The sequence below is a fragment of the Protomyctophum bolini genome, assembly GCF_963924005.1.
Source record: "Protomyctophum bolini genome assembly, chromosome: 5".
Taxonomy (NCBI): Eukaryota; Metazoa; Chordata; class Actinopteri; order Myctophiformes; family Myctophidae; genus Protomyctophum; species Protomyctophum bolini.
In genome coordinates, this window is record NC_137866.1 from 28,722,665 (window position 1) to 28,745,597 (window position 22,933).

The 22,933-nt window shown below is 44.0% G+C and overlaps 1 protein-coding gene across 1 annotated transcript in view; it reads right to left on the reverse strand.

Annotated features, from left to right (window-relative positions):
* Positions 1–3,924: 3,924 nt before the first annotated feature.
* The window catches only part of LOC308315039 (ceramide synthase 5-like), a gene marked incomplete at its 5' end in the record, with an annotated part of 20,484 nt that continues 1,475 nt past the window's right edge, over positions 3,925–22,933 (reverse strand). The window contains 9 exons of the mRNA XM_080762863.1: positions 3,925–5,028; positions 8,050–8,206; positions 8,742–8,848; positions 9,815–9,943; positions 12,768–12,860; positions 15,215–15,265; positions 15,862–15,919; positions 16,987–17,117; positions 21,112–21,224. Coding sequence (XP_080618989.1) covers positions 4,816–5,028; positions 8,050–8,206; positions 8,742–8,848; positions 9,815–9,943; positions 12,768–12,860; positions 15,215–15,265; positions 15,862–15,919; positions 16,987–17,117; positions 21,112–21,224 — 1,052 coding nt within the window. The 3' untranslated portion in view covers positions 3,925–4,815. The remainder of the gene's footprint in view (positions 5,029–8,049; positions 8,207–8,741; positions 8,849–9,814; positions 9,944–12,767; positions 12,861–15,214; positions 15,266–15,861; positions 15,920–16,986; positions 17,118–21,111; positions 21,225–22,933) is intronic.

The following is a 22,933-nucleotide window of genomic DNA, read 5'->3' on the forward strand; positions in this document are numbered from 1 at the left end:
TATGAAGATTGGTTGAAAAGTGGTGAAGTGGTCCTTTAAGGTGTCACAACGTGTTGTCCGTAGCGAACGGAAATAAAAGTTCTAGGTACCGAGGCTACTCGCAATGAATCCTGTTCGGCACTTTTCTCCAATGCAACTAGTCATATTGACTGCTAGCACACATCACATCCAGTAAATGCTCCATTAGTTCCATGCTTCATCAGCTACTCTCTTGGTGCTGACTCTTAGGTCAGACATGGAATCCTGAACACTAACAGGCCCCGCAGGGTCAAAGGTTAAGGTGGGGGGTCCTTAACCCATTCTGACCTGAGATCAGGTCTGATTAACATACATAACTGTAGTCCTGGGTTACTAGAAGGCGGGCATACGTATACCACTTTCCTTTTCCACATCACATAGCTTCATTTGATTGACTCTGCAACTCATTTGAACCGGCAGAAGTAAGGGGTCAAATGTGTTTCTGCTTTAACCCATTCAGGACGGGAACGACCCCTTTTGGTGTTTGAAGCTGAAGTTATACTTTAGCTATTTTGGAAAAAAATCGTGACAATGTGGTGGAAATCTTTGAATATATGCTTTCACAGTGAACGTTTATAACTAAAATATTTGCTTCTGGGGAGGTCCCTGGAACAACATATTTTCAGATGGGGGTCCAGCGGCCGATTACATATCATTTCTGGGGTCCTTGACATGAAGGTTTGAGAACCACTGACATATAGAAACATAGGTTTTTCAGAAAACTGTCATAATTTAGAAGACATTAAATCGGGTCTAAATGGGTTGCTGCCGAGCCCCTGTGGACATTGACAGGGACATGGAAATGTGTGTTATGTATATTTACTACCTTTACAGGAGTCCTAGTCTGACTTCTAGCTTGTCAAAATCCCTCATTCTGCTAGAATCTGGAGGTCCTTTTTCGCCCCTCTTTCATATTCTGTCTGTCATTTAAAGCCATAATTAGAGCTCTCCACACAATCCACACTTTGTAAGCTGCAGTCTCAAGAAAGGACTCACTTTTTTTGAGTGGTGCAGCCACACCATTGCGTAGCTATGTCAGCCCGTGCACACCTGAACTTCCATGCGCGGCCAATGGAAGCTGTCTTCCGGGTTTTTAGACAGCTGGTGGATGGAAATGAAGCTCCACCCAAGCTTTTCCGGGAATCTGGCCAACGCGGCAAAAAAACAACCTGGAAGACGGCTTCCTTTGGCCGTGCATGGAAGTTCAGGTCAAGGTTCAAGTTTATTTAGTGTCCCCGAAGGGCAAATTGGGTTGCAGCATAGACAGTACATTAAACAATCAAACAGTACAAACAAACAAACAGTTCACATAGCAGATACCAGAGTACAGAGGCGCACACAACCGTTAAAGTGCAGGCGTTTAAAGTGCTATGCGATAGGTCATAAGAGTGCGTGTGCATAGACATAGGCACGAGATAATACAGTAAAAAAGTAAAAAGTGAAAGTGCTCATCATAAGGTTATATCCTCGATCTACCCACAGCAGCATTCAGTGTATGAATAGAGACCGGGACAAAGGAATGTTTGTGCTTGTTTTTTGTGGCACATGGGGCTCGCAAGCGAAGGCCGGATGGGAGAAGGATGTACTCTCCGTATAGTGGGTGAGCAGCATCAGATCGGATACACAGAGCTTTGTTAATTACCTGTTGTTAATTACCGGTCTGCTTACGGCTTCTGTGTCCCTGTGTCCGTCTGAGCACGAAAAGCTGAAACACCTCGCTAAAGCTCACTGTTGACACATACACACACACACGCCAGGGAGGAGGGCTTGTACAGTACAGTACAGTACAGTACGAGTACAGCACAGCACCACTCACTTCAAACTGGTCTGATTGGCAGGCAAGGAAATAATTTCACCACAATTTACGGAACGGGGAATGTATGCATGTCGTGCATCCTTAGCTTTATACACCTGATTAATTCACTGCATCTTCACATGTGCAGTATGTCATTATGTACGTAGAAAAGGTTAATTGCAGGTATATTTTCAAACTATTTTCTAACATTTGCCTTAGTTTTTATAGACCCATTTTCTTCAGCCTGAAGTATAGCTGACTTCAGTGCCTCTGAGGTGCTCTGTGGTGGTGGTAACATGAGAGTTCCTGTGCATTCTTCCATTCCCACAAAGTTAATCAACAATCACCATCCAAGTTGACCATCCACTTACTGCACCATTAGGTCAAGGGTCAAAACGCTAGTAACACCAGTGTTGTTTTTGGCAGCAACATTTAATTTTAGTTTTACTCATAAGACTTTTGAATAGTTTTCACTTAGTTTTAGTCACATTTTAGTCACCCGGAATGATTTAGTCAGTCTAGTTTTAGTTGACTAAATATAAGATTTTAGTCGACTAAATCTAGTTGATTTAGTCATGTATTTTGGCGGGCCTTGATGCCGTCGTAATGACTTGCTGAAAATAGCCGATCTACAAGCTCACAACGCGTCTCAGCGCGACACGTGAGCTTGTAGGTCTGCTATTTTCAGCATGCAACCTAGTGTAAAATGACTTGTACTGGATCTCTTGTCCACTAGTCCAGTGATACTCAACCTCAGGCCCGCGGGCCACATCAGGCCCGCGGGACCATTATGACTGGCCCACCAATGAAAATCTAAAAAAAAGAAGAAAAAAAAAATCTGGAAAATGAAATAAAAATAAATAAATCTGAATGAAGTTATCTTTAATTACATTATTATAAGTAATACTATTAGAGTTGTACTATTACTCGAACGAAAATAAAAGCTTGGGGGGGGGGAGATGCAATGCAAATGAAAGACATATACTGTGTATCCCTATTACCTGACATAATTTTATAGCTAAACGGACAGAATTCTATTTTATTTGAATGATGAAACCCAGCTGCCATTAATAGTTGGAAATGGAAATTGCGGAAATGGAAATTGCGGAAATTGTAATTGCGGAAATTGCGGAAATGGTGGAAATGGAAATTGCGGAAATGGTGGAAATGGAAATTGCGGAAATGGTAATTGCGGAAATTGCTCTTCAGTTATAGCTATCTATTTTCAGGTAGATTGTTTTATTTTACTCAGTCAGCCATATCACTACTCTTTTTTTTTCATGAAAAAGGTCATAGCTGGGTAATCTATTTTCAGGCAAATTGTGTTTATTGTATTTTATTTTACTCAGCCATAACAATTTATTTTCTGTTAACCAACTTGCTGGCTGGCAGGCAGGCAGACAGCTACTCATAGACAGGCAGACAGACAGACAGCTACTCATGGAGAATTGGACAGGCAGGCAGTCAGACAGCTACTCATAGACAGACAGACAGCTACTCATGGAGAATTGGACAGGCAGGCAGACAGCTACTCATGGACAATTGGACAGGCAGGAAGGCAGACAGCTACTCATAGACAGACAGACAGCTACTCATGGGCAATTGGACAGGCAGGAAGGCAGACAGCTACTCATAGACAGACAGACAGACAGTTACTCATAGACAATTGGGCAGGCAGGCAGACAGCTACTCATAGACAGACAGACAGTGTGTTTATGCAAGAAAATGTAACACATTTATTTATTTACATATTGTGTGCATGCACATTGTACTTTGATACATTTTGCGAAAATAAAGCAATTGAAAGAGAGAAGTTATCAAGTATCATTAATGTCGTAATTTTATCTACTGGCCCCTGGCCCCTTGCCATTTTTGTAATGTGGCCCACAGGTAAATCTATTTGAGTATCCCTGCACTAGTCCCTTCCTAACATTGTCTAGTTTTTATTTGTTGACTAAATAGTCAGTATATTTAGTCATAGTTTTAATCATCGTAGCTTATATTAGTCTTCATTTAGTTTCCATGTAGTTTGTCAGTGAAAAAAGGTAGTCTACGAACATTTTTCGTCTTCGTTTTAGTCTACGAAATCAACACTGAGTAACACACCGTTGTATATTTGCTAAACAAACGTTTCATTTTATTATTAGAATCAACTCAATATTTGGTCCTTTTAAACATTAGCCAAGCCGTATATTCATTCATGCACCGGGCAGCATGTTAAGTTACAAGAAAACAAAAAAAAGGAAATCTCCAATCATCAAGTACATATTCACAATTTCATAGATAAAGCTCTGTCGCCATGTACAAAATATTGACTTATCCACAAACATGATGCGAAACTGACAAACATTCCATATATAAAATAAAAATACACACACACACACACTAAGGCCCCATTTTCCAACAAAATAACTTTGGTTCTAGAACTGGTATCGTTGTAGATTAATTTGGAACATCGGTGCTTTCATGGAACCGGTGGGCATTTTTTGTCTTTTTTGGTTCGAGTTCCGAACCAACTGTGTAAACACTCTGAACGGTTCAATATTACACAAGAGGAGGAAAGAAATGAACTGAACCGGTTCAACCCCCCGGTGGAAAAGTGGCCTGAGTGATAGTAGTACGTTCTCCACACACACACACACACACACACACACACACACACACACACACACACACACGCACACTGTCCTCCTCCTCTATTCCGTTCTCCCTTAAGCTGGAATAATGGTCTCGTTCTTCTGAAAAGCCAGAGGAGTTGACTAAATCGACAGTTGATTTAGTCCTACAAAATTAGTTTTGGCGGGCCTTGATGCCGTCGTAATGACTGTTTTTTTTTAGCCGATCTACAAGCCCGCAGCGTGACGTGTTGTGGGCTTGTAGATCGGCTACATTTACAGCATGCAACTAATTGTTGTAGATTTGCTGACACGCTTGCAGCAGGTCACACCGACCCAGGAGGAAGAGTTTCCATCCACCCCATAGGAGTTTTTTTAGGAGCCCTGTCAGTGGTGCGTCTGGGTACCGTTGCTCTGCTCTGTGGGTGCTGCTGAGGAGCGGTCGGTGGGTGCTGGTCCTCCTCGGTTGACGAGACAGTGGCCGTTGGTTCCGTTCTCCTCCTTGGGTTTGGAAGAGTGACGGGCTTTGCCGCCGCAGCTGGTTTCCGTCGTGTCGTCCTCTGAGCTGCTCTCGACGTCACTGCGGCCGTCCCTGGACACCTGAGATATGTGACAAATTTGAATGTTGAGTTGAATTGGTTAACTGGATAGGAGCTGACCAGTGAGTTAACTGGATAGGAGCTGACTAGTGAGTTAACTGGATAGGAGCTGACTAGTGAGTTAACTGGATAGGAGCTGACCAGTGAGCCGAGCATTGGTTAACTGGATAGGAGCTGACCAGTGAGTTAACTGGATAGGAGCTGACCAGTGAGTTAACTGGATAGGAGCTGACCAGTGAGTTAACTGGATAGGAGCTGACCAGTGAGTTAACTGGATAGGAGCTGACTAGTGAGTTAACTGGATAGGAGCTGACTAGTGAGTTAACTGGATAGGAGCTGAGCAGTGAGCCGAGCATTGGTTAACTGGATAGGAGCTGACCAGTGAGTTAACTGGATAGGAGCTGACCAGTGAGTTAACTGGATAGGAGCTGACCAGTGAGTTAACTGGATAGGAGCTGACTAGTGAGTTAACTGGATAGGAGCTGACCAGTGAGCCGAGCATTGGTTAACTGGATAGGAGCTGACCAGTGAGTTAACTGGATAGGAGCTGACCAGTGAGTTAACAGGATAGGAGCTGACTAGTGAGTTAACTGGATAGGAGCTGACCAGTGAGTTAACAGGATAGGAGCTGACTAGTGAGTTAACTGGATAGGAGCTGACCAGTGAGTTAACAGGATAGGAGCTGACTAGTGAGTTAACTGGATAGGAGCTGACCAGTGAGTTAACTGGATAGGAGCTGACCAGTGAGTTAACTGGATAGGAGCTGACTAGTGAGTTAACTGGATAGGAGCTGACTAGTGAGTTAACTGGATAGGAGCTGAGCAGTGAGCCGAGCATTGGTTAACTGGATAGGAGCTGACCAGTGAGTTAACTGGATAGGAGCTGAGCAGTGAGCCGAGCATTGGTTAACTGGATAGGAGCTGACCAGTGAGTTAACTGGATAGGAGCTGACTAGTGAGTTAACTGGATAGGAGCTGACCAGTGAGCCGAGCATTGGTTAACTGGATAGGAGCTGACCAGTGAGTTAACTGGATAGGAGCTGACCAGTGAGTTAACAGGATAGGAGCTGACTAGTGAGTTAACTGGATAGGAGCTGACCAGTGAGTTAACAGGATAGGAGCTGACTAGTGAGTTAACTGGATAGGAGCTGACCAGTGAGTTAACAGGATAGGAGCTGACTAGTGAGTTAACTGGATAGGAGCTGACCAGTGAGCCGAGCATTGGTTAACTGGATAGGAGCTGACCAGTGAGTTAACTGGATAGGAGCTGACCAGTGAGTTAACTGGATAGGAGCTGACTAGTGAGTTAACTGGATAGGAGCTGACCAGTGAGTTAACTGGATAGGAGCTGACCAGTGAGTTAACTGGATAGGAGCTGACTAGTGAGTTAACTGGATAGGAGCTGACCAGTGAGCCGAGCATTGGTTAACTGGATAGGAGCTGACCAGTGAGTTAACAGGATAGGAGCTGACCAGTGAGTTAACAGGATAGGAGCTGACTAGTGAGTTAACTGGATAGGAGCTGACTAGTGAGTTAACTGGATAGGAGCTGACTAGTGAGTTAACTGGATAGGAGCTGACCAGTGAGTTAACTGGATAGGAGCTGACTAGTGAGTTAACTGGATAGGAGCTGACCAGTGAGTTAACTGGATAGGAGCTGACCAGTGAGTTAACTGGATAGGAGCTGACCAGTGAGCCGAGCATTGGTTAACTGGATAGGAGCTGACCAGTGAGTTAACAGGATAGGAGCTGACCAGTGAGTTAACAGGATAGGAGCTGACTAGTGAGTTAACTGGATAGGAGCTGACTAGTGAGTTAACTGGATAGGAGCTGACCAGTGAGTTAACTGGATATGAGCTGACCAGTGAGTTAACTGGATAGGATCTGACCAGTGAGTTAACTGGATAGGAGCTGACCAGTGAGTTAACTGGATAGGATCTGACCAGTGAGTTAACTGGATAGGAGCTGACCAGTGAGCCGAGCATTGGTTAACTGGATAGGAGCTGACCAGTGAGTTAACTGGATAGGAGCTGACCAGTGAGTTAACTGGATATGAGCTGACCAGTGAGTTAACTGGATAGGATCTGACCAGTGAGTTAACTGGATAGGAGCTGACCAGTGAGCCGAGCATTGGTTAACTGGATAGGAGCTGACCAGTGAGTTAACTGGATAGGAGCTGAGCGCCTGCTTGCCTTAAGAGGAGAGTACAGCCCGAATTATCCTAGACTACTCATTACTAATATAGTGTTGATATTGATATTTGTGCATTTTTAGTGCAAAGTGCAACATTTTCTCACATTTCCAACACATTTTTATGGAACTGTCTATTTGAGAATCTTTAAGCTATGTGGAAGATAAAAATCACCCCCGTGTGAAGTGAGGGGCGCTCTTATCATCGTACATCATCATGGCGTAAAATAGACGGTCTATATGCTCAGACACTATGACGTAAAATTGTCCATTCAATGTCAATGAGAATGTAATGTTTGTGTAGGACAAAGTTTGTGCACAGCCTGCACAAACACCAAAAGCTGGATATAGGAGGGGCAAGCGGGCCTCAAAAACTTATTTTTATTGAACCACATCTATATAAAAATGTCCAAAATAGATATGCGGTGCTAGACAAATCGGTCAAAGCGATATCTGTCTGGCTGGCTCTAGAAATAGCCCTTTTTATGCCTACAATTTATTTCATTCATATCCCTCTGGTTTTAGCCCCAGAAACGAGGGAACTGCTGTGCTGAAGTCAACTCTTGGAGCACTGACCCAAAAAAAATAGCAAACAGAGACGTCAGCACTCGCCAGTAATTAATTATATAAGAGCTTTAACCTATTTTGACCTGAGACCAGATTCTACTAAATGTTTTTCATGTCAAGGACCCCAAAAACTGTATTGTATTTGGCCGCCGACCCCCATCGGAAAATATGTTGTTGCATATTTTGAAAACAAAACGCCTGCTGTTTCCGAGGCTAGGCCTATGACTATGATGTGATTATCAGACAGCCAGATAAGATGCAGTATACCTTTCCCTTGAAGATAGCGTTGACGGCCATGCGAGCGATGGTGTAGAACCAGATGATGTGGAGACACTGCAGGGTCAGCAGCAGGCCGTTGATGAAGCCCCAGCACCCGTACGGGCCGATGATCTCCCAGCTCTCAAACAGAACGCTGTTCACAATCCTATTGCACGAACACACAGGTTATTGGGGGGCAATACACGATGGAAACCTCATTATGTCCAAAAACGTTACATTTCAAGATTCAAATAAAAGAATATAAGCAAAAGTAGCAGATCTACAAGCTCGAACCGCGGCGCGAACGAGCTTGCAAATCTGCTACTGTTGATGCTTTTGTGTGACGTTCTAGTACTATCAAGTAGGACGTTAGTTTATGAAGAAAGAAAACACACACAGATGCAGTAATCCTGGTCTCTAAACTGCCTCCCCCTGGCCAGCCTGATGGAGGGGAAAGGAACTGGGTGGACCTTCCACGCGCTACGTCCAACCAGGGAAACTCCCCCCTGTCAGGTGTAAAGGAGCAACTTGGACACTCATGCATGAAGGAAGCATGAGTTCAAGTCCGTTGCTCTCGCCAGGTTGGTGGAGGGTGTGTAGAGCCCAGGATCACATTAGATACATTATGGTCACTTTAATGACGTTATGGTCAACAAAGTGACCATAACGCAACACGGTTAGTTGACGGGGGGTTCTCTCACCAGAAGGGATAGATGACCAGTCTGGTGATGAAGAAGGTTATGGCGAACACCACAAACAGGCCATCACACAGCCTCTGGTACTTGGCATAGTTGGTCATCTTGGCAAACTTGAGGGGAAGGAATTAAATAATAACATATTAATTATTATTATTAGGGATATTCCGATCATTTGATTTTGAGACATACCGATCTTTCCCAATTCGATCTTTATATTTTTATATAACACTTATGCCAATAGCAAATATGTATGTATGTCACTCTGGTGTAGTCTGTTGTGTTGCCTTTCAATTATTGAAAGGCAAAATGTGACTATACTTTTATTTGTGACTATACTTTTATCAACAGGTGGTCCACGGAGCACCTGTTGAAAACCCCTGAATTAGAGTGAATACAGTTCTACAGCTTATAGAAGTTAAAACTCTTAAAGAGTCTCTCATTCAGAGAGTACTACAGACACCTATGCCATCATGCATAGTGGGGGTTGCATTTCCTTTGTTTTCATAATAGGTGTCTTTCACGCCTCTGAGTGTGACTAGTCTTTGTTTGATGATCTCTGACTGGGACCAGAAGGAAAACAACTAGCATAAACACAACCGTTTTTACATCAACTTTGAGATTTACATTAGACAATAAAAAATCTGATCTTTTCTCCCCGATTCCGATCTTTTGAAAAGCATGTGATCGGAGCCGATTTCCGATCACCCGATTATTATTATTTTCACAGCCTCTGGTACTTGGCGTAGTTGGCTAGCGTGGCAGCCTGAGGGAAAGGAATTACGCATGAATAAATCAAGTGTGATATAACAACCAAAAAAGATATACCACAAAGTGAGAAGCCAGGGGTAGAGTGGCTCAGGGGTAGAGTGGCTGGATGGTAACCGCAAGGTTGCCTGTTCAAACCCAGGCTCCCCCAAGTTAGTGTCTAAGTGTCCTTGAGCAAGACTCTGAACCAATAATTGCTGCTGATGTGCTGGTTGGTGCCTGATGTAAAGCGCCTTGGCACTATATAAATGCACCATTTACCACCTGAGCGGTTAACACGATTATGTTTTATCTGTCTGGAGTGTTCCTACCTCGAGCACGATGTCGGACGCATCGTGGGCGGCCATGACCAGCGTCCCTGCTCGCAGCATGTTGTTGGCGTAGGAGAAGGAAATGAGCGTTATGGTGGCCAGGTGATGGACCAGCATGATGACGTGATCCTGTGGTGACATGATGAAGGGGACAAATGAAGAGACAAATCATCAGGAGAAAGATGGAGATGACGAACCAGATAGTGGCCTTGTGGTTAGAGTGTCCGCCACTGGGAGGTCGGTGGTTCGATCCCCGGCCGGGTCATACCAAAGACTGTAAAAAATGGGACCCAATGCCTCCCTCACGCACTCAGCATCAATGGGTTGGATTGGGGGTCAAATGCAAATGCAGCTGAGGGGTAGAGTCTCTAAGTACCAAAATGTGACCTTGTTTCAATGCTATCGTCACTACTGTATAGTCTACTCTATGCAACGTCATCGTACCCGGAAGTTATGCACGGCAAAAAAACACCTTTCTGGCCTAAATTATTGTAATACATATTGTAATACAAGTAATACATCTGTATTACTTAACCCATTCAGGTTGTGTTTTAAGCATTATATGTTATATTGAAAAATAGCAGATTTACGGTGCCACGCTACGAGCTTGTAGATCTTTTTAAATCATGAAAATGTGGTGCAAATTACATATTCTTTCAAAGCGAATTTCTTTACTCAAATATTTGCTTCTGGGAGGTCCCTGGAACAACATTTTCAGATGGGGGTCTGCGACTAATTACATATAATTGTTGGGGTCCTGACATGAAATAGACTGAGAACCACTGATACAGAAGCATAGGTTTATCAGAAAACTGTCATGATTTAGAAGACTTTTTTTTGTTATCTCGACGTCAGGCCTAAATGGGTTAATTTAAAAGAAGATGGAGTTGTGTAGCTCTGATCCATAGCTCTAAGCCGTTGCCGCTATGTTACTGATGACTTCCGGGGCTCGCATAAATGCAGACCAGCCTCTCGTCTTTAGCGTAAATAAAAAGAACGTTTTAGCTTCTCACCAACACAAAGGCGGGTTGTGTCATTAGAAAGCCTGCTTTCCTTAGTGGGAGCACTCTGATCCCCCCACAACATGTACAGTATAAAAGGTACTTTTTGGCCAAAAAACGATTATTTTTCCACCGGGAAAAAAAATACTTTGTTACCCAACTGCACCCTCTACCGATATTGCCAAGAGAAAACCCTCATACAGAATATTTTTCCTCCGGTGAAAAAAAAATCCCTTACTGGCCAAAAAGTACCGTTTATACGTGTGGTGGGGGGGCTCAGAGTGCTTCCACTATAAGGAAAGTAGGCTTTCTAATGACACAACCAGCCTTTGTATTGGTGAGTAGCAAAAACGTTATTTTTATTTATGCTAAAGACTAGAGACTGGTCTGCATTTATCCGAGCCCCGGAGGTCATCGGTAACATAGCTCTAAATGCGACGGCATTAGAGCTATAGATCAGAGCTAGGAGTTGTGGACAGAATCTTATCAAACGATAACAACATATTGGAAAGTGTTGGGTAGGAGAGGCTAAGTCTCATCACACGGTCGTCCGTGACTCAAATGCTGAATAAATCATGGACGTCGATATAATAAAAAGGGCATAAAACCTCTCCTGTAGACTAGGGCTTTAGTGTTAATCCGTCTGTTCACTTTGTGCAGCAACTCGTTTTGCAGTATGTCACACATTAACCCATTCTGGGCGGGAGAACCCCTTTTGGTGTTTTAAGCATTACTTTAGCTTGTGAAAAAAAAAACGCTCATAGCGTGGCACTGAGCTTGTAGATCTGCTATTCTTTTTAAATTTTTAAATCTTTGAATATATATTCTTTCAGAGCGAACGTTTTTTTAAGTCAAATCTTTGCTTCTGGGAGGGTCCCTGGAACAACACATTTTCAGATGGGGGCCGGCGACCAATTACATATATTTTTGGGGGGTCCTTGACATCAAAATGTTTGAGAACGACTGACAAAGAAACATGAGGTTTTTGAGAAAACGGTCAGGAATTGGAAGGCATTTGTAGAATCGTCCTCGGGTCTAATTAACCGGTGTCTAGCCTGAACATATCTTCAGCGTGATGTGATGCGTGCTGTGGTGCTGTTGATGTCGATGGGCGTGGCCTGTTCAGACGCTGACACAACAATATCTGGAATATCAGGATGTTCCGGCTATTTTAAATACACGCCACGGTATGATTAGCTTGAAGAGGGAGGATTTGCACACACACACACACACACACACACACACACACACACACACACACACACACACACACACACACACACACACACACACACACACACACACACACACACACACACACACACACACACACACACACACACACACACACACACACACACACACACACACACACACACACACACACACACACACACACTCGAATAGGTCCATGCACGCACGCACACAGGAAAATGTTTTTATTTCTGTGTATCATGTACTCCATAATACACAGAAATAAAAAGTACTGGAGCACCCCCAACCTATGTTTTTCCACAGTGCATGTACTTGTACGTCGTTGTGACAATAAACAATCTTGAATCTAGAAATCACATTTAACCTTGAATTCAGTTATTTGAAGCATATTGTCCCCGACCCCAGATTAATCTGATCTCATCAAAACCGATGCCCGTCCATCTGTGACACACGTGTTATCATTTATAATCTATTTATTGTATACAACCATTAATATATTAACCACTTTCAACGTGGCATCCCCATTTTGAGAATGTCATTATAGGCAAACACTTTCAAAAAAAGTATTTAATTATCTTGCGTGTCGATGTCGAGAGCTTGTAGATCAACTATGTTTTGCTATTTTACAAAAGGGCAACTTATTATTATTTTTGCCAACCCCTATTTCTTCCTGAAATCACGCCTCTGCATTGAAACACCGCGACTAACGGCACCGCGTCCAAAGGAAGGAGTCTCACCTTTCGTTTGATGTCCGTGAACTGGGAAAACATGAGCGACCAATAGAAGGCTAGCTCGGCCACATAGTAGTTGTGCTGGCCGGGACTCAGAGGCTGTGGGAAAGAGAGAGAAAATATCTGTATGACACACGAGTCAGAAATGTTGACCTGACTAAGACAACATTGTGGCAATTCCCTCACAATCCGCTCACAATATAAAAGGCCTTAACCACAAGATAATGTCCTTGCTGTCGCGGGAGAAACTCTCTTCATATCACTTTGCTGTGTTTTTTTTCAAAAAGTATGATCAAACTACAGCACCCCACAAAGGCATTGAAAATAGCAGATCTACAAGATTGAAACGCGCCGCGAATTCGAGCTTGTAGATCCGCTACTTTTGCTGGGTTTTTTTATGTGAATAGTAAAAAGTTACAGTTTTGGACGTATGAGGTTTCCACCCGACAGAACATGGTGCAGTCATATAGCGCCTTTATCCGAGGCGCTTTACATTCACACACACATTCATACACCTTTACATTGATTGTGAAATGTGAATGGGTGAATGTAATGCACAATCAATGTACCTGTAAAGGTGTATGAATGCGTGTGTGAATGGGTGAATGTAATGCACACACACATTCACACACCTTTACATTGTGCATTACATTCACCCCTTCACACACACACACACACACACACACACACACACACACACACAGATTCATAGACCGATGGCAGAGGGAACCCTGTATTGGTTGGCTACTGCAGTTCAGTCATACACTCGCTGAATACTCTGACCCGATTTACAAGCGGTTTGGTTTGTTGCAATAGAAAATGTGGGTCTCCATAACAAAATGCATTATCCTAGCGCTCGGGTGGCGCAGTGTGTTAAAGTGCCTTCCCCACCACCACGGAGGTTGTGGGTTCGAACCCACCCCGGTGAATCCGGCACAATGGGCTCTATTCTCACCCAATAAGAACCCACCCCGGTGCATCTGGCACAATGGGCTCTATGCACACCCAATAAGAACCCACCTCGGTGAATCCGGCACAATGGGCTCTATGCTCACCCAATAAGAACCCACCCCGGTGCATCTGGCACAATGGGCTCTATGCACACCCAATAAGAACCCACCCCGGTGCATCTGGCACAATGGGCTCTATGCACACCCAATAAGAACCCACCCCGGTGCATCTGGCACAATGGGCTCTATGCACACCCAATAAGAACCCACCCCGGTGCATCTGGCACAATGGGCTCTATGCACACCCAATAAGAACCCACCCCGGTGCATCTGGCACAATGGGCTCTATGCACACCCAATAAGAACCCACCCCGGTGCATCTGGCACAATGGGCTCTATGCTCACCCAATAAGAACCCACCCCGGTGCATCTGGCACAATGGGCTCTATGCACACCCAATAAGAACCCACCCCGGTGCATCTGGCACAATGGGCTCTATGCACACCCAATAAGAACCCACCCCGGTGCATCTGGCACAATGGGCTCTATGCACACCCAATAAGAACCCACCTCGGTGCATCTGGCACAATGGGCTCTATGCTCACCCAATAAGAACCCACCCCGGTGCATCTGGCACAATGGGCTCTATGCTCACCCAATAAGAACCCACCCCGGTGCATCTGGCACAATGGGCTCTATGCACACCCAATAAGAACCCACCTCGGTGCATCTGGCACAATGGGCTCTATGCTCACCCAATAAGAACCCACCCCGGTGCATCTGGCACAATGGGCTCTATGCTCACCCAATAAGAACCCACCCCGGTGCATCTGGCACAATGGGCTCTATGCACTCCCAATAACTCAAGTTCCTACTTCTGGGCCGCTTCCCCAACTTCCTTCAGAGGTGTTACCGATGATACTAATTAAGGCTCGGTTCCATTTAGTGTCCAGTGGTTCTCAAACCTTTTAATTTCAAGGACCCCCATAGAGTGTACAGTATGTGTTATGGGTCCATTTGGTTCCATTTGTACACTTCCAGAGTTACACACCCGTCCGGGGCCATTCGGAACCCACTCAAGGACACTTTGAGACCCACTGGTGTTTCCAGTGATCACAACACGCACACTAGCAGCACACTGACTCTGTTTGACCAGAATGGAACAGAGCCTTCATTAGTATCCTCGGTGACACCTGTGATGGAAGTAGCAAAGGGACCCAAGTTCTTTTCAAAATGGCGTGTGTGCATTATAGTCCATTGGCCCGTGTTCGGGGACAGAGCCACGCAGGGAGGGAGGAGGGTGATAATGATCACTAATGGGGCTGGGGCCCATACTGTATACAACTCCTGCAATATTTCTAGCAGTTGCAAGCTTCCCCACATCATATATGTGCAGTCAGTGGTGTTGTTGACGCACTGCCCCAGTCACCACGTCTACATATTTATGTCTTATCAAACATGACATTTAGTGACATTTAGTGAGAGCGTAACATTGTTATTCACCTGGAAAGGATAGTTGTACCACAACTCTCTGGTGTTCCACATCCAAGGAGACTGCAGGGAGACCAAGACAACATTTTAATAATGTGCAAATGAAGGAACCTGTGTCCGTCTGACTCTTACGTAAGAATATAGGCCTTAACCCATTTTGGGCGGGAACCCCCTTTGGTTCATTTTAACTTAATTATGTTATAATTTAGCTATTGAAAAATAGCAGATCTACAAGCTCCGAGCTTGTAGGTCTGCTATTTTTAAAAAATCTTAAAAATCCGGCGAAACATTTAACTCAAATCTGAGGGGTTCCTGGAACAACATATTTTCAAATGGGCCAATTGCATATTATTTTTGGGGACCTTGACATGAAATATTGAGCAACACTGATACAGAAACATAGGTATTTCATTCAAGACATTTCTTTTTAATTTCGACATCAGGCCTAAATGGGTTAAAAAGGCAACACATTCTTTGCCTTCCACACGGGCCTGAATGGTGCAACGTTGGCACGTTCTGTCAATTGACCCAGCGTGACAGTTTCAGTCAGCAGGTTCCGTGGCTAACCAACAATGCTTAGAATGTTTCACACTGAATGAAATAAAAAAAGGCGCTGCGTGTGTGTGTGTGTGTGTGTGTATGCCAGTTCAACAACTCACCACCCACAGATGCCGCATTGCATAGATAAATATCCCAAAGTAAAACGTTAACCTCCACCTACACAGGGACAAAAGAGGAACGTTAGAGGAAAGCAGAACACCAAAGAAAGAGGTCAGAAAATGTTCCGCCTGGGCTGTGGTGACTCAGCGTTCCAGGCACTTTGGCCGGTAAGCCGCGACGGCGTGTCGCGGGTTCGAGTCCCGATCCCGATGAACTTTGCTGTCCCCCCCCCCACCCTCCTCTCTCTCTCTCATTAGCAGGCAACAGTGCAGCACTGTCTCTCTGTTTCTGGCAAACAGCGCCCCTACTGGTACTCAAACTGGTGCTCATTAACCAACACATATTGTAGGTGAACACATAGGTGAGCATCACGGACATTTCTGTTCCTTGGAGTGGTTGCACCACTCAAAAAGCAGCTCTACAGGGGCACGGTGGCACAGTTGGTAGTGCTGTCGCATCACAGCTAGAAGGTCCTGGGTTCGATTCCCGCTCGGGACGCTGTGGGTGCTGGCGGCGTGTTTCCTCCTCCGCGTCATCAGTGCCCATACCCGAAGGCGGGGTTGGCGAAAGGGCCTTTCTGTGTGGAGTTTGCATGTTCTCCCCGTGTCCCCTATGGTAGGTACCCTCACAAAAAACATGCAGTAATCCTGGTCACTAAACTGCCTCCCCCTGGCCAGCCGGGGCGCCTGATGGAGGGGAAAGGAACTGGTTGGAATAACGTGTTCCTTCCACGCGCTACGTCCAACTAGGGAAACTCCCCCCTGTCAGGTGTAAAGGAGCAACTTGGACACTCAGGCATGAAGGAAGCATGAGTTCAAGTCCGTTGCTCTCCCCTTGTCCCCCATATATGGGGACTAGGTTGGCGGAGGGTGTGTAGAGCCCAGGATCACATTAGATGATTGACACAGGGGTGAAAAATGGGTTACAAAATCGTGGGATAAAAAAATCACACTGCAACGTGTTTCGAGCTTGTAGATCGGCTACTTTTGGTACTTTTGTGTACGTAGAATGACAAAGTAGGCCTAAGAGCCATTAATTAGGAAAAAGGTTGTGGACCCTCTGGAGTGAGTGTGGAAATATAGTGGCATACTCTCCGTCATGGAGGTTTTCCGCCCGTGACTCACATGCTCTCACAGAACTTCTTCAGTACGCTGGGCTTGTCCTGGTTCCGACGGAGACGAAACCATCTCTGTAATTTGCGTGTGTCCCAGTCCAGCTGCTTGGATAGACCCTCCAGTTGTTTGTCGTCTGGACTCTAGAAAGACAGTGTACACAAATGTTTTAACCCATTTTAACCTGGGAAAGATTCTACAAATGTCTTCTAAATCCTGACAGTTTTCTAAAAAACCCATGTTTCTATATGTCAGTCGTTCTCAAACTATTTCATGTCAAGGACAAGAACCCCCAAGATTATTATCAAATAGGCTGCCGACCCCCATCTGAAAAGATGTTGTTCCAGGCAGGGACCACCCAGAAGCAAAGATTTGAGTTAAAAACGTTGGCTCTGAAAGAATATATATTCAAAGACTTGCACTACATTTTCTTGAAAAATAAAAATATATAAAAAAATAATAAAAATATATTTTTCAATAGCTAAAGTGTAACATAATGCTCAAAACACCAAAAGGGGTTCCCGCCCATAATACTGCAATGTAGATGTAGAAGTCCCCCTATTCAAAATGTACTGTAAAAGTGCAAAAGTATCTGCATCAAAATGTAGTTCAAGTACGAGGCGTGACGGACGCGAGATGCAGGTTTTCACAGTAAACTGTGACCTGCTATGGTCGCAAGTAAAAGTAAAAGTACTCAAATTTACTTAGTTACTTTGCACCACTTCTAAAAAGGTGGGACACCGCCACAGAAGAGGAAGAAGCTATCTTCAACGCATTTTGCATTCAGGAGAAACAATGCGGCATTATGCAACACGGACATGCAAAGAAGACATTAGCATTAATTTAAATAAAGTGAAGATACCGCACGCAGGGCAGTGCTCGTCTCCTGGGGCAAGCCAACAAATCTATAGTCCAGCCAGGTGTTGAGTTTGACAGCAAATTTTGATCTCGTTTTAGTCACAGTCTTTTGAATAGAATTCTGTTTAGTACTTTTTAGTCATATTTTATTCATCTCAAATGTTATATAAATATCATAAGTTTTTAGTCGACTAAAGTGTATTTTGTCCGTGCCTTGATGGCGTCGTAATGCATCATTTTACACTTGGCTGCATGCTGAAAATAGCCAATCTACAAGGTCACAACGCGTCGGAGAGCGATGTGTTGTGAGCTTGTAGTTCTGCTATTTTCAGAGCGCAAATGACTTGTCTTTTAGTTCTACTGGATCGCATCTCCACTAGTCCCTCCCTAACATTCTAGTCTAGTTTGTATTTGCTGATGACATTTTCAATATATTTAGTCTTAGTGACAAAAGGTAGTCGGCAAACTTTTTTCGTCATAGTTTTAGTAAACACCAGGACACTGGGATGGATGGACAGTATCAGATGACATTATAACCAAGAAGCAGTGAGCTACATGCTTGCGTTGCTTCATCGGGAGAGATTTGCTATGCGCTTGATTGCCATCGGTCGTGGGCCAGGTGTCCGTTAAAGATAGGCTCTTTGCTTAACGGTAGTTCCCTTTGTATCTGTAGTTCCTTTTTTGCCAGGTGCTTGAAAAGTGCCTGGAGCCCTGGACTACATTTGTATGACCGTATAGTGGACACTTTGAGAGACAAAGGCTGCGGCACACACACTGATTATACTGTAGATGTTCATAAACAAGAGCTTTTAGTCCACTTGCCAGAATGTGAACCCAGGCATGTTGAGTACACCAACGTTTTATGTTAGAAATGTTGAGTATGGGTCCCCAGCATGTAGAAACTGCCGGATGCTAACTTGCATATGCTGAGCAATTTTCACAATTGGCATAATACGTGACCAAACTGACCATACCATTAATCTTATAAGGGATTCTAAATGTCATCATGCTTTAAGTAGCATATGACATGTCAAACCAGGAGGTTTTCATGATGCTGAATCCATTCCAAGCATTAATTAATTATTTTTTTTGTTATTTTTTTCACCCAAACGTCATCATTGATATTCATTGCAATGCCATTGGTCATGATATTTGCATATAAATACCCCCCACAGAGGCTGAAATTCACACAAATCTCTGGACTCTGTAGAGGAAATTATGTTTAATAATTGCACAAAGTCCTAGTAGTACACATTGTAGTAAGGTTGAAATCTTTTTTTTGCAAGTAGAAATATATCCGGGTGTTACAGGGTTAATAAACGTGGTTAATATGACATGATGTTATCAGTGTTATTTCTTCATTCAGAGCATGCCAACACATTACACAGCATAAGAGAGGTGATGAAGCAATCGGTGTAAATGTATGACAGCTATCATTTAAAAAAACAGGGTTATGACATGGCGTTGTAGACACTACGTGTAAGTCTAGGTTCTGCCGTAGTAGAAAGGGCTGCGATGCAGTGTTGTTTTTGGCAGCAGATTTCCATTTTAGTTTTAGTCATAGTCTCTTGAATAGTTTTCATGTAGTTTTAGTCACATTTTAGTCACCTGGAATGTCTTAGCATTAGTCTAGTTTTAGTTGACTTAACCCATTTTGACCTGAGATCAGATTCTAAAAATATCTTCTACATCCTGACAGTTTTCTGAAAAAGCTATGTTTCTATGTCAGTGGTTCTTCGATTTATCAAAAATAGCAGACGTACAAGCTCGTAGCGCGCCACTCGGTGGCACGCTATGAGCTTGTAGATCTGCTATTTTTCAATAGCTAAAGCATAACATAATGCTAACACCAAAAGGGGTTCCCGCCCAAAGTCGACTAAACTTACAGTTGATTTAGTTGGCTAATACAGTATGTATTTGCCCCGGCCCGGATACGATGTTTTTCGACCAATCACAACACTTTCATTCACAGAGAATGTAAACAGATTTGTAAAACGTCAACGTCATTTCCCCGAGCGGTACTTCCGCCAAAATCCCGCTACTTCCTCCGATATACTCTACACAGCGTAGGTCCTGCCCAGTGTGATCCGGGACAGGAAATGTTTAAATGCCACCTTAAGGGAAGGGGAACTACAGATATGGCTATTCTGGGGCCCCAACATTCAGTGAAAATGGCTATATTTTCAGTGAAGAGATTTGGTGTTGAGGGGGGGAAAGGAGCAGACCAAGCTTAGATTCCTGGGAGACTCCAGTCAAGGGTTTAATAATAATCAGGTGCTGCAGATTAGCTCAGAATCCAACAGAGTCACATTATTATTGCATCCCTTATCCTTTAATTTGTGCATTATTATTGGGGAATGTCAATGTGAACGTATTGGATTCTCTGCCAATCAGCACATTATTTAAAAGGCACACGTAAGGCGAAAGGGTAACAAGACTACTCGCCCCGTTTCTGTTTTCCTCCCAGAATTTTCCCCAGTGAGGGGTGGGAGAGGCTGGACAGCAGACGGCTGGACTTTGAATTTCTCTAACTGTAAACTTTCATGACAGCAGACAGCCTAAGTACAAATATAATTTATGAAAAGCTACTACAGTGAAGTCTGTTCACAGAAGTTGTTGTAGGATATGTGGGGATTATCTGACGAGGTACCATTTGAGTGGGCAAAACCTTACATAATACTAAATAATACTAAATTGTTTATAGGTTCAATATAAGTCAAATAATATAGCCTTTCCACAGCAGTATCTTTTTATATTTTTCCAAAAAGAATACAAACAGCCAATAGCATATTACAAAGTTATCCCCCTCACTGGGGAAAATTCCGGGAGGAAAAACGGGCAAGCACCGGGGCGAGTAGTCCAGTATTCAGGCGAAAGAGTACACAGGGAAAATGTGATGGAGCAGCAAAACACAGGCCGGCTGTCCATTGTTCGTTGAAGTGTCAAATTAATCTTAGCATCTCAGTGTGCTGGAATATTGATACATTGGTCTTGAGGGGCACTAGCCCCTCCAACGTCTGGCTTTTTTGGGGGGAAATGACATATTTTTAACGTTTGTTTACAGCACTTTTAACAAACACAGTTGCAGCCAAGTCTATGGACTTGTAATGTTTGCTTTTAGTGTACGATTTTTGTTTAAAAAGAGTGAGGCTCCCCTCACTTCACACTGATGTGTTTTTTTTAATTAACATGGTGAGTGTTTAGGAGAGTTTGGGTGCCTTTCAGAATGCAGAGAACATCAGCAGAGCAGCGTTTCTTAGTGACAGGACGTAAACATACCCTTCTGGACGTGAACACTCTCTCCAGCACCGCGTTGGGCTGGGCCGGGCGACTCACTCCTGCCTGAATGTGAAATATGTGGGCACAGGGTTTGGCAACCAGCCTATGTACACACACACACACACACACACACACACACACACAGCGAGAGAGAGAGAGAGAGAGAAAATAGGGCAGGGGACGGGATTATATATGGGAGGTTGTGTGTTCATAAAAGGCAGATTCAGAGACGTGTTTTCAGTGTGTGTGTGTGTGTGTGTGTGTGTGTGTGAGAGAGAGAGAGAGAGAGAGAGAGAGAGAGAGAGAGAGAGAGAGAGAGAGACTGACCAAACATGTAGTACAGGTTATGCGAATAAATGGAACCATTTAGCTAACCATTTAGTTCTAACTTCAATGAACCGGTGGGTGGGGGTGTACGGGGACCCCCAGGGGTCCTTGAGGGAGTTCCAGGGGGGCGGGGCGGGGCGTTTAACCGCTCCCTCCAGCAGCATGCCAATGACAGGAAAAAACACTTTGAGAAAGACTGGCCTCGAACCCTATAGCGTCCCTATTCTGGACTCCAGAATCTGGAGGCTAACTTTCTGCGAAAATAACCGATCTACAAGCTCACCGCTTGTGAGCTGAGCGGTGAAGATGTTTAGTGTGTAGAGCTGAAGCAACAGGACGGCCTTGTCGGCCTAGTAGTTAGTGTCAGAGGGAATCCACTAACTAGTCAACAATCTACAAGCTCACAGTCACAACACGCACCGTGTTGTGAGCTTGTAGATCTGCTTTTTTCACTAGTTCCTAAATCATTAGATTGTGTTCGTTTTATTTTAAGAAAAGGTTTTAAAGTTTGTTTTGTTGGAATCTTTTGATTAAACCCATACAACAAACAATTGATCCGTGACCCAAAAGCACTCCTGGTTGCATCCTCACCCACTGTTTGGGAAACTATATAGAAGTATATATTTGTACGTCTCTGAATGTTATGAATTGGTGGACCCTAATTTGTAAACAAGTGTAATACGTTATGGTGCTGTCCACTCCACAGTTTTGTATTGAGTTGTGCTTGAAATGTACTGTAATTCTCCAATCTGTTAATAAATACTTCAATCGAGAGAGAGAGAGAGAGAGAGAGGTTGAAGAAGAGATGTAGTGAACGGACAGAGAGAGAGAGAGAATCCTCAGGAATGTAGCACTTGGTCTCAATAGGATAGGGTGATGGGCAGCCTGTCATGTGACAGGATTGGTAGGTCACATTCTCAGTCTAAAAGAAACCAAACAGGACAGCAGAGCAGAGCCTAACCAAAACACTGATGGCTGTCGTAAGACCATCACATGATTCACCAACGAGGTCCAGGGCTGTCCGTCCAGTCCGTATGTCCATTGTTGCATTAATCTTTATACAACTCAACGTTGCAACGCGAGGCAGTCAGTGCTAGAGTTGTTCCGATACGGTTACTTGAGCCGATACCACCCTCAAGTAGTCGTACTCGGAACCGGCCCTGATACTTAGACCTGAGTACCAAAACATCCAAAATCAAAATGACACTAGACTGAACGAATGCAACGGGAGCAAGTCTGAACCAACACTGCAGCAAATGGCCAAAAACAGCCGATCTACAAGATGGGAGATCCATCTGCATCTATGAGAAAAAGGGGCTCGAATAAGTCGTTAATCAACAAAAACAAAGTACTCATATCGGTACTCCGCATCGGCGAGTACAAAAAATGAAGTACTTTTACTCCTTCTGGAAAAGAAATGGTATCGGGACAACTTTAGTCAGTGCCTGCCCAGTCCAGTCACAAGACAAGTGCATTAAATATGGTTGCATTCTTC